Source organism: Tigriopus californicus, chromosome 9 (genome assembly GCF_007210705.1).
Source record: "Tigriopus californicus strain San Diego chromosome 9, Tcal_SD_v2.1, whole genome shotgun sequence".
NCBI lineage: Eukaryota > Metazoa > Arthropoda > Copepoda > Harpacticoida > Harpacticidae > Tigriopus > Tigriopus californicus.
This window is the reverse complement of record NC_081448.1, coordinates 13,560,627-13,573,727: the sequence shown is the minus strand read 5'-3', so window position 1 is coordinate 13,573,727 and position 13,101 is coordinate 13,560,627. Positions and strand designations below refer to the sequence as shown.

Sequence of the window (13,101 nt, the reverse complement as noted above, 5' to 3'; positions counted from 1 at the left end):
GATGTTGTTCGTTCAATGACCTTCTTAAAGATGAACTGGAAAGCTTGTCCAGGGGTTGAAAACAAGGATTTCTAATCGATGAGATTTTGCAATATTTTCCAAAGAAGCATACTAATAATCTCAAGCATTTGCCTTTAAACTCGACAAGAGGCCAAAATGTCGAAATCCCAGTAGTAAATGTCAACGAAATAATCAGCTAACGGGAGGAGGCGTGATCCAGTGGGTTGCGAGTATTTCCTTGCATGAGAGATGTCCTTGTTCGATTCTCCGCCTTGACAAATTCTTCAAGCCTCTCCTATAGTTTTAAGCCCTAAATCACCACATCTACGAATAGAAAGCCCTTGTCACATTGGGCATGACACTCTTTCTGACGAGTCTGTACAGCTCATGCTAACTATATAATCGAAAATTTCAAAGAGATATCAAGAACCTGATACAGTTCCTTTGCATTCTCCAATAATAAATGATTCCATAGCCCCCCTCAATCCAATCCGATGTACCGATGATGTAAGATCATGAATGCACTTAAAACATTCTTTATGGCTTTTTGCTCATCATAAAGCAAGCAACACTTTCCGAAGTCCAAGTCACGGCTGCTACACGAGCTGCTAACTCTTGAACCTCAGGGTATTGGACAATAAAAACCAAATGAGTTAGCTCTATTGAAAAAAGATGCACGTACTTTGGCATTCATATTGTAAGTGACGATTGCAAGGCTTCCGATTATTACGAGCAGAACCAATGTAAGTTTTCATATTTGAGCCTATCAACATTGGATTCCAGGAAAAGCTGTAAACTTATATTACTTGAATTAGGCCTCTGTTTTCATAACGATTGACATAGCGCTTTATTCAAATAATTCTAGATGAGTCTTCTTTAAATGAATCTTATGATGAAATGATGATTTTTGGGGGAGATGGTTCTAGCGCAATTGGTTTACGTGCGACCGAGCTAAGCTCGGGTTCATGGGTTCGATCCCAGGTCTGCCCACCCACCCATTTCTAGCGGATCATCGCCTCTAATGGCGGGCCCCAGAACCCAGAATGGGACGAAATAAATATATATATTTTGTAAACATTGTAGAAACAAACCTGTGATCCAATGAGAAAGATCTCGCAATAAAGAGGGTTTTTTTTTCAAAAGAAACAATTTTCTCCGAGGATATTTTGACCAATTGGGCAAAACCATAAACCAAAGATAGTCTTCCAATATTGATCAATTTGGAACCCGTTCTTATTTCTTCTGCTAGAACGAATTCGAAGCGAAATTTTCCGAACTTTTCTTGTGCGAACGGAGTCTGGCAGTGAATTGTTTTCTTACTTCGTTGTAATGAATTCATCCTTGAATCCATGAATAACCGCATTGGTATTGAAGACATCATCAGGTAGGTCTAAATACGAAGAAGCCATAAACCGATAAAACCAGTATACCATCCAAATAGCTATCAATTTGGTTGGCAAGAAGATTAATTATATTGAGAGTGGCTCCAAGGGTTTATCGATGCGATAGTGTCCAAAGTACATCATACTAGGTGCTCGTATCTATGTATGTGTGTGTGCTTTTTTTTGGTTTGCCACCGCTTTATGCCATTGATTTACTGGACAGATAAAGTACATTTACATGTTGTGGTTTACCAACGTGGGCTCTTTCGCCATTTTTATCCAAGATGTGTGTGTGTGTGTGTGAGATCTGATCTGGAAAGTGACTCTAATTGTTGATTCCATTTTAATTGTCTGTCTTCCATAAGAGAATTTTCACTTTTCACACCACACTCTTACATAGTAGTGGGACGTAGTGCACTGTACGTGCACTATGGCAAATTAGGAGTTCTTCAGGCTAGACTGACAAGAAATTCGCAGTCTTTCAGCACTCTCCATCGACTCTGGCCAATTGGCATCATTATCATCAAGATGGTCGTCATCATCATCATCATCGTGAATGCTGTCGTCTCCTTTAGTCACTTGAATCCAAGATCTTATCCCCGGGTCTAGATGGGCAAATCTTGCCTAAACACTAATCGATAATCAGAGGGATTTCTTTGTGGGCAATCGACTTAAAATAGGGCTCAGATGTTTCTTGCAGTAATTGAGTTTGAATAGGAATACTCTTTTTTAAGACAATTGAGAGTAAGATCTTCTGTGAGTTAAAGCGATCGTCGTCATCAAGTGAGATAAGAGATGGCAAAACGAATTATGAATGCAAGGCATGCATTTTTCAGGGCCATGAACCGTTGGAATATGGCAGAGACTATAACGACGAGAGACCGGATTTGAGTTTGATGCATTTTGGTCCCTTCTTTTAATTTTGAAATTGTCTGGAAAATGAAAAAAGGGCGGGGGATGTGTGAAAAATTGACACAAGCTATAACATGCGATTTATAAAAGTTTGGGCAGAAATGAACTAGCCCATTAACTACGTGACCTAGAACCACAAAAATCATAAAAGTGCATGCTCGGGGTTACCTCACATTGACTAATTAATTGTAATTGAACTATTATTTCCAACAACTCTTAAAGGTAAGACAAATGTTCACTGCAAACCTTAAGTCTAATTTTTTAGCAAAAAGGCCGATTGTTTTTGCACGGAAAATGGAGAATGTAATGAATTGGTTCATCATATTTCATAATTGCAAAAAAAGGAAATATATCTTTGAGAATTTTTGTTTTACATCCTTGCTCCAACAATAACAACATTTCGATTCCAAGGATTGAGCTTTCAACATATATTTGTCGCTTCAATTATAAAATCAATCGAATTCGAAGATAAAAAGTCATTCGCTCTCAAAACACACACTAAAACAGTAAATCCAGGGTGACCCATATGAAATGTCCTGGGTGTTTAGGACACTCTGATTTCGCCAATTCTCATTTAAGCTCTTAGCGACACATTGTAGATTTTTCGCACAGAGTGTCCTCTCAAAGTTCAGGAAAATTAATCGGAAAGAGCCAGGACAACCTAACGGTTTATTAAGTGTTTCTTGAGTTATAGCATTTAAAAAGAAAACACATTTAAAATTGGCCAACCGTACAGTACACAGATACAACAGAACGGAAAAACAAAAATGCTGGCTGACCCTTCCCCAGATTTTTATGTTCCAACAAATATCTTTTGACCTGGCATTCGATTGAGCTGTTAATCAAAATGCCATTTCGGCTCACAAAATCACTTTGGGCGATTGAGACAGAAATTGGGACAATTATACATCGTCCCTAGCCCGTTTGTCCATCATTCAGAGGTCAATTGGTTGTTTTGTCGGTCACAATAAGGATAAGGGTCACCCAAGGCTAATGCTGACAAAATACCCCCTTTAAAGAAAGATCTTGATATCAAGTTTCAACCTTGATTGATCGAATTAAAATCGATCTGTTCGTTCTCATCTACTATTTTACTGCGGAATATTCTTGTGTTACCATTAACAAATGAGAGGAAATTCATTATTCAGTATGACGAAACTTCTAGTGCGGGAGTTACTTTGATTTACATCATTGTTAAGCCGCTAAATTCAAGGCAATTATGCACATTCATCAAGCAAAGTGGGTCTCCATCAAACTTGCTCCACGGGTATTTAGATATACCGGTGTATTTTGTGGATTGCTCTGATTTATTTTGGGTAGTTTGAAGGCATAATTAAGGGCATAAGAAGGAGCTTTTTTTGATTGTAATAACGTATAATGATTTTCTTCGGGGTCTTTAACAAAGTCCATTCCATCCATTCTGTGGCAAATACCAGGTTGTTTTTCTACACTTCTTAGGTGAAATGTTGGTCCAACTTGCAAAGTAATCACTCACCAATTTGAGTGCAGCTAGGAAAAACAGCGTATTTTTCTCCATTTTCAAGAACAGTCTTTCATTCGAAGACAATCCCGCATGATTTATTCGCATCAATTACTCGAACAACAAGAACCACAATCATGAAATCCATTGCCAAAGCGTCTTAAAGGGGACCTTTACAATAGATTATCTGTCGTCAAGACGAGGCAAAAATGACTGAGACTCCTGATGAAGGTGAGTCTAGAAAATGAATGTAATTTTATCTGGATGTGAAAATCTCCTCCTTCCCCCTCCCCCCTCCTCCTTCCTTTCGTCTGAATGGGATCGAGCAAATGAGGCAAGTACTTTACTAACTCACACGGGTTTACAATGAGAATTATGCACTTCCTTGGCGCAAAACCAGATAAAGAGAGAGAAAAAAAAAAAGAGAGGGAGGGGGAAGAAAAACGGTTTCAAACAACGGTTCAGAAGCACTGAAGATCGACGAAGCAGACCGACCTGTTCTACCTCTGGTCACTCCTGAGGAAACTGCCTCGGGATTCTTTGGGCCTATGATCCATTGTCCGTAATTAAGTCATCCGGGTGTGACAAAACCCATGAGGGCCAATTCCGTGACCTTCCTTGCCAGGGCTTAATAACGGCCTTAATAAGGTGTTTGAAGGGAATGGCAGAGCTCATTATTGTGGACTGGTGTCCTAACGTACGACGATTCTTGTCTTCATTCCCAAAATAAACGAAATCTGGCTTTTCTTCAAAACAAAAATGTCCTTTTCAAGTTAAGCACTTGACATGGTTGAAACGCAAAAAGGCACTCTACATAGCTAGCCAGAGGACTACAAGTCTCCTTCTTCAACTACACTGCCCCCGAGCTCAATCTTAGTTCCAATGAGTGTTTACATACAAAGGCGTCCACCCACCCACTCGTATTATGAAACGCATAACTGTAGATCCTTGGGATAAGGTACAGACAGGTAGGCCTGGCAGAAACATGCCTAACGTCATCTTTATTCAAGCTACCAGAAGGGCTCCTAGGCCTTCAAAGAGATTCTTCCATGGCTCGATCCCGAATTAGAACTTCCGTCACGCAGACCTCTTCTCTCATCTCGTTTTCTTCCCCGGCAACCATTCAATTACTCTCGATGCAACACAATGGTTGTTGTCACTCAATCTCAAGAGGCGAAAACTCTGGCATAAACCACTGATGAGAATGCCAACCATTCAACCACAAGGTAGTCTTGTGTTTTTAGTAGTATTTAGATGATGATCAAACTTCGCCAGACTCATAGGAAACTGGTTGAAAAAGGGTTGAAGCGCGATGGAGGAGTTGGTCTCGTGGAACCATTCACTCAGTGGGTTGGAATGGATGAAACGGTTTCGGTTTCACTGACTTATCAAAAGCGAATTGAAAGGGAACACCGTGATTCTTGAAATTGGTTCAAAAGACCGTGATGACGGATGAAGAAGCTCGATGTACTGGTGTGTGATGGTAGTTGTTGCACTTTTTGAACTTGTGGTGCTTGAAGATGACACGCTGTGCAACTCATGTCGATCATTTATGACGTAGTTCGAACATGTTACTTGATCAAAACGGCAACAGAAGCAAAAAGTCAAGTACATGAATGTTGTCCATTTTTCTGGAAGGCTCGCTGGACTTGCTCATAGGTCTCTGAACTGTAAGTTGCCATAAAAAGTTATCCACAAAGTAATGAAACACTGGCGTTGCTAACCAACCCATTTCAGGCCAAGTGCGAATTCATAAGATTTGTCAATTGTTTCTTTATGGAACGAAAGGAGAAAACGCAGCTGTTTCGCAAGTGACCATTTCGAGAGCTGTGCAATGTGAAAAGAGGCAACTTTGTAGCCTTCCAGGTGGTTATGTTGGATCAAGATCATCAATGGTATACCTCTGAATACGAAAAGTAAATGGGTTGTTCGTTAATTGAAATGCTTGCATTGTTGTTACTGTATACCGATTTTCAACTTTTTGTAAATGAAGTTGATGATATGATGGCATGGCAAACCTGAATACCTCAACTTGATAATTGGTTTTTACCTTCATCTAGGATCTAGAACGTGTGGCAGGAGAAAACTTAAACCAGGAGATATTTTGCCCCAAAGAGAGAAAACTAAGAATTGATTCATGATTTTCGTTTGTAAATGACGCACTGTAATTTCAAGATTAAACTTTATTCGAATAAATGACATAAAAGCAAGTGCTTTGATGGACGAAAAACGTAAAGACAGTTATTCAATCCATCAGCACGACAAATGAAGCAGGATGTTCGTTAATCATTAACGAAAAAGTTCATCATATCAATAAACGATTGGAAATTAACAGTTTGACTCAAATCTTTGATAATAATGACATCTGTCAGTGTCAAAGTTACGCCCACATTTTTCTTTTACCCAACATTTTTAGGGTTTTGTGTTGGAGACCAGACTTCCCCTTCCCGCGTCAAATTGCAGATCTAAAACACTATTCATCAAAGACAAAAGATTTTGGGTTCTCTAAACCCCCATTGTCCACCTGCATTATGTTCGGAACTCTTGCCTTTAAGGTATCGTATGATTTCTTTCTATCGGTCGCTTGACCATGTCTTTCATATTCTCAATTGACGGAGGAAAGATTGGCCTAGAGCTGCTCCTTGTGGCACACCAAGAGGAGAAAGGTCATTGTTTGATGAGGACTTTTAGTGATGATAGTCGAATCTGACAGGATTCACCCGCATGCAAATTCTGGCACGATTCATTCCTCCCCCCCCTCTCACTTCAGTTGTTTTGAAAAGCATGACTTGGTGAATATTTGGCAATCCTCGTGATTGTTTTCGATTTCCCGTGAAGGGTTGTTTTGTAACTAGCAAAATTACAGATCAGGACACTTCCTCACAAGGGGAAGAAGTCTCTAGGGCTCGCTTCTGAAGAAAAGTTATCCTTTGTCAATTTGTTGCCAATTGTTTCAAGACGGGTTTTGGCGGAGCCTCTGAAACATTATCCAAAGAGCGAAAAAATGCCTCGACAATTAGGTCCCTGCGTGTTTTCAGAGAATGTCAATACCGATGAATCGATCTCATCTTGACCTTGCCGGTTTTGCTCAATGACATTTTTGTAAATCTTTTTTCAATGTGTTCAAAATTGGTCATGGCGACCTCGAATAATTTACATCAATTGTTCACGAGTATTTCTTTGCTTAGCATTGGCTTACATGAATGAACTCTCGATTGCTTGGTTTCTCCATCAACTCTTTTTGGGCGAGTTCGAGTTTTCAACGCGTTCTAAAGAACCATAAATGGTTTAGACGGGTACGGTAGCTCGTTTTCAAAGGTTTAGAAACTTGAATGCATGGCAACTGTTCTCAAAAGACACCTAAAAGATATCAGTCATTTCGCAATCTCCTTAGTGTTGTTTCCAGAATGTTAAAACCAATCAATACGGGTATTTTAGAAATGAATGATAATGATAAACAATGAAAGCAGAATTGATTTGCTGGCCATAAGTTATCCCACTCATTTATGGTCGTGGGCCAATACACATGTGTGTAATAGGACTTTTTAGTCGAGCAAAGCTTTAAGCAGGTGAACCATTTTTAATCGTCTTTGTTCTTTACCTTGATACATTCAAAGATTTCCATAAAGTATATATCGGCTCCAATTGCTTGGCATAAGTTTGAAAGACGCTCGCATATTCGTGATGATGAGTATTTCTAACACATATGAGAATGGATGTTAAACGAATGGAGACAAGCACTCATGACAAGGCTATTTCCCAAACCAGAGCAATCGGCATCATTTTTTAAAGTTTATTCTTCATGAACTCGGCTCAAGAATTGCCTGGCCATGATCCGTTGGCTAGTTAATACATTACAGTATCATGTTTCGTTGGAGTAAAAAAATCCTTTGGTTGGAACTACAAAGTCCCGATTTTCATGACTGTGCAGTTGCACATGCGAGAAGCAAGACAGTTTGCCAATATGAAAACTTTCATGCCTAAATTGGTTTGACTTCGTGCGCCAACAATAAATTTCAAGCATTGAGGAAAGTTCCACCGATGAACGTAGTGAAATGGAGAGACAAAACCGTCTCTACCAAAGTCGCTTGTTAATGCAATTTGGCTCAAATTTGGCCTCTCAATTCGACTCATCTTTACGACCGATATCATTGGAAAGTGTGGAAATGGACTCCAAAGAAGCCACCCTCCTCCAAGAGTGGGTTAGAACAGAAGCGAGACGGCCTCGTTTCTCGACGTGTTTGTGTCCAATTCTCACGTGGACGACGGAAAGAAATGGTTCTAAATGTCATTCCATAATCTATTCATGCCTCTAGGCAGATGTCAGTCATGTCTAAGTACCTTTGAAAGAAACTCTCGAGGATTTGGAGCATAGGAATTTTTGCCAACTTTCCCCGTGTAGACTTGCAAAAATTGCACTCCCTCGTCTTTCAACGGTTGCCCAACTCCTTGATTGGAAGGGGGGAGAGTAATAACCATTGCTTTGATTTAAAAAAAATAATGCACATAACTGTGGAAATGCCGTGGAAAAGTGCCATACTGCATATCCGTAAACCAATAACGATCCATCGGCAATGGTTGGGACATGCTCAGACACACACACACACACACACACGTAGCAAATGCCAGTTCAGCGTAATTTCATCAGGGGTGGAAACGTCCGCAAGTTGAGGCCGCAGAGATGGAGGGTGAATTTAGGACAACTCACCACCATCACTAACATCACCGATCCTGGTCGTTGTTGTTCACCCATCCTTGAAACTGTTTGAAGACATTCATTCGGCGATCCGGCCAAGTTTCATGTCATGCAGTCATAAACCGGTCGCCTTTTGATTTCTCTTTGGCCAAATGATTCATCAGATCTGGTGTCCAAAGCTCGGTCCCCAAAACCCCATTGGAATGAATCCCAGATCCAACCCCCTCAGATTTGATCGACCGTAAATAGCCATATTTATGCGGTAAAACCAACTAACTATACGAATGGCAATCACGTCCAACTTCCAACCATGCATGGTTGAGGAGTCGAAACTGGACGAACGAACGTCTTCATTCATTGGGATTGTACTTGGTTAAGTGAATGCTTGCACTTCGGGATGGATGAATCCATTGAGACGTCAGACCACCACTTCAAAGCTTGGAATGGGCTTATTAGTTACAGTTCTAAATTGGAGGCTTAGTAGTAGTGACTGAATTGAACCGACCAATGACAATTGGTTGGCTGGTGTGCCGACCAAGGCGGATAGATCGAAGGGAAACAAGGTAAAAGGGGGAGGCAGGGGGCCTTCAATTTAATGGTTCATCTAGTTTTCTCACAATAAATGAGAGGCGATTACGTCCATTATGTATGTACAAAGTAGCGCTTCCCCGGAATCAATGGGCTGGCCAACTTAGAGGACACATCAGTTCCTAGCTTTCACTACTTGGTCGGTTTCAACACGGGGAAACGGTGTCCTTCAAGGGTTGATTGTACTTTTGGATTCAATCATTGTAGGGCTCATTACTTGAAGAGTACAGAAAGGGTGATTCAAAATGTAGTGATATTCAGCCACAGGATACCTTGGTCGAAAAAGTCGAGCTGTTTATATACCTGTAAAGGATATTGATGAAGGAACTCAGATCAGTCGCACGACAGTTATTGATTGATTAGAACTAAAATGCGGTCTAAAGGCATGAATTGCTATATTGGGACTGACCAAATCAGGAAAAATAATGCAATTCCAAATCTCGTCAGATTAAATGAGATGGAGTTGAGACATACTATGTCCAAGTTTTCTAGCGAGTTCGAGTGAGTCATTTGGAAACAGGATCTCCTGTTCAAATGACCCTGGGTCCATTATGATTCATTGCACCGACCGAAAACCATTACATTAGTCATTTAGATTTGTTCAATGGCTTCCAAATGGAAAGGCCGAAGGCGGGATTCCCATGAGGATTTATCGTGGGGATGGAGTGCAAATGCAAATGCAACCGCAACGTGGTAAGTACTTGCAAGTTTTAAACACTTATTTGGTGTCCATCCTAGGTTTGCAATAACCCATTGAAATGAGAAAAGTATCGAAAAAGATATCATTTTCAATGCAATTGATGCAAATCGCCTGACTGCTATAAATCTACAATTTATAATCCATATCCCCTAGTGTTTTGAACTGATATTCATTCGTGCCATTTCGATTGTCCTTCATTTGTTTATTTGCTCTTATCTCTTTTGTATTCAGTTAAACACCACACATTTTTACTCCTTAATTCCGTGCCATTACTTCCCATGCTCTTTACTTTTCAAATGTGTTGCATGACTGGCTACAGTTTCCATCCATCTATTCCCTTGCCAGAATGGATCTTTAAAAGGACAAAAGGTGTTATAACTATTTTATCAATGTACTTTCCTCGGAGAAGAGCGATTGTCATTTGAGAGCCATGCTCCTTTCGAGCCTCCGCCACCCTGTCTTCCTCGGCGGATATTGCTTGTTCGTTGAGGGCATCATGAGCCAAGTCAGCTACCAAGAGCGCGTCAATCCACAACGTGAAGAAGTATCCAAGCAAGAAGGGAGGGGGAATCCATCCGCGGCGAGAAGTCGCAAAAATTTCCCTTTCTATCAGAGAAAACATTGAAAGGGAGCTCTTCTATCCTGGAGGAGATTGGCGAGTAAGGGATGGCGAAGGAGAAGGAGGAGGAGGAGGAAGGGGCGAGGGTTTTCGAAGAAGAGCCTGGATGAATCACCTGGCATTGAATGGAGCTGTGGGGTTCCTGCAGCCACTTGAACTTGGTAGCGGGAAAATCGTATAGTTTTTGGTCGGGTTGCCCTGTTTGTGAGTGACCATCATGCACTGGGTTGCATGCCGGCATTAGAGGGAGCGAGTGAACGAACGAACGAACGAACGAACGAACAGATTTGAAGGTGCACATGTGCTCGAGCTTTCATGGATGAAATCGACGGAGCACGACTGGCTGAAACGCGGTTCAGATCTCCACTGGTTGTCTTCATGGAAAGGAAATTCGACTCTTGTGAAGTGTTAGTTTGGCTTCAGGAGCTACCTAGAGTGAAAGCCAAATGAAGAGTGATCTCTGTGATTCATACCCACGTCTGAGATAGTCGACATTTCAATCCCTCAACATGACGTGATTCTCCCGAGAAGAGCCCAAGTGACTTTTGAGCAAGTGGTTAGAATTGTTTTATTTATTTTTTCAGGAGCATTCTTTTCCAAAATCTGCCAGCGCCCATGGTGGTGAATATGTACCGTGAACTGGGGACCTTATCCCAAAATGGATGACAGTTGTGCCTCTACCTAGTGAACTTTGGACGGCTGGACTATTTAGCCGCTAAAACAAAAGGGGATTGTCAGTAGTGCTTGCCGCTCAAACTGCTCATTATTCTGTGATCTCAAAAAGTCTTTTCTTGGAAGACTTTCCCTGAATTTCTTCAACATGTGCCACAAAATCCTCCAAAAGTTCCTCAATCCGAGGCCTTACTTAAGGTCTTCAACGTCCAGACTTTTAATAGTGATTCTCATGCTCTCTCTGCCATCAATATCATCCAGCTTAAGGATAGCAAAGATGGACAAAAGACAGTTCTCTGATCCCAACCCATTTGAAGATGCCATCAAAGAGTCAAATCTAACTACCATCAATACAGATGAACTATCGTCCACCATTAGTGATGATGCCATTGATGCACTGATGCAGGCATTGGACAACGCGGCCCAAGGGATTGAGGACGCGCAAGTGTTTTCAGATGATGCATTTACCACCCCAGCTCCATCCGAGGAAACCACAACGGAGGCATTCTTCATTCCCATTGATGGAGATTTCTTGGAGCCAAGTGAAACTACTATATCTCCAGATTATGTTGTCCAAGTGGAAGATTACGAAGACTATGATAGTCCTGTGTCGCTGTCAGATAGGGTTGTCGATACCAAGGAATATAACATGACATCCTACCTCACGGGATTGGACACCAAGATCATATTCTATCTTACTGCGGGCGGAGCAACCCTACTTGACTGCTCAGTTTACGTACAGGACAACGACTTGTTTTCATATGAAAACGGAACAGTTTTGGAGGTGAGGTATCTCCCAGCACTCTACTTGGTGGACGGTCGTGAAGATTGTGGGTCATTGGTGGAAGAGACCGGCACCACAATATTTGTGAGGTTTATTGGAGCCATTCAAAAGTCCGGGAATGCAACGGTGGATATCAGTGATACTCTTAATTTCTCTGAACTTGAGGGAAGGTGTGTTGTGATCATGTTACTTGAAGTCACTGCCTCGGGAAATGTGGTGACTGGAGGTGTTGATTCTGGAAATTCCTTACCTAGCACTCCAAACACTGATGGGGACTCTTTAGAGAATGCCCAAAATCAGGAGGATGAAGATGTCGTGCAAGATTTGGATAATGAAGATGCTAACACTGACATTGGTTCCAATCTCCCAGCTGTAGATCCCGAGGATCCATTGGCAGGCTTTCATCCTGACTCACCATCCGACATACTTGATGCTAACAATGAGGACAGTAGTTCTAATTTCCCACCAGATTTGGGAGAAATCGCCCAACCAGATAGCGATCCTATTCAGAACATGGAAGGTGTTGAGGACATGAATGCAGTGACAAATCCAAGCGTGGAACAACATCCGTCCCTAGAAACTGACTCCATGGGCAACCAAGATGGTAGCTCTATTAATGATCAGGCAATGAACGACAACGCAGATATGTTTGGAAACAATAACGGAAATCAAAACATGCCTGGTGAAAATGGTCAAATGGGCAATTTGGATGGAGATCCAGGCACTTTCGAGGACAATAACAGTCATGGTAACAATGATGGGGAAGGGCAAGGAGCTGTGCTTGGAAACAACAACGGCCAAGATATGCTTGACGACAATAATAGTGACGGTGATAGCTCAAACGGAGTCAACCCTGATAACGGCCTTGACATGTTTGGCAACATTGATAATCCCAATATGTTACAAAACAATAATAACAACCCTGAAGTAGATCCAGAGATGTTTGGGAACAATGACAACCAAGGCATGTTTGGAGATGACAGCAATAACCAAGGAGAAAATCAGAACATGGTGGGGGACAACAACCAAGGCGATAATCCTGATAATGAACAAATGATGTTTGGGGACAATGGAAATGAGGATGGATTCTCCAACAATCAAGGAGGGAGCAACGACCATGACAGTGAGACTATGTTTGGAAATAATGACAACCAAGTGGGTGGATCCAATGATGGTCAAACAATGTTTGACAATAATGGTAGTCCGGGTATGTTTGGAAATAATGACAACCAAGTGGATGGATCCAGTGATGGTCAAACAATGTTTGA

At 41.4% G+C, this 13,101-nt stretch overlaps 1 protein-coding gene across 1 annotated transcript; it reads left to right on the top strand.

The window, feature by feature from the left end:
• Window positions 1-11,326: 11,326 nt before the first annotated feature.
• Window positions 11,327-13,056, top strand: LOC131886768 (uncharacterized protein DDB_G0290685-like). The gene is made up of 2 exons (XM_059235168.1): window positions 11,327-12,988; window positions 13,036-13,056. The coding sequence occupies exons 1-2, from the start codon at window positions 11,327-11,329 to the stop codon at window positions 13,054-13,056; spliced, it is 1,683 nt and encodes a 560-aa protein (XP_059091151.1).
• The last annotated feature ends 45 nt before the right edge of the window (window positions 13,057-13,101 follow it).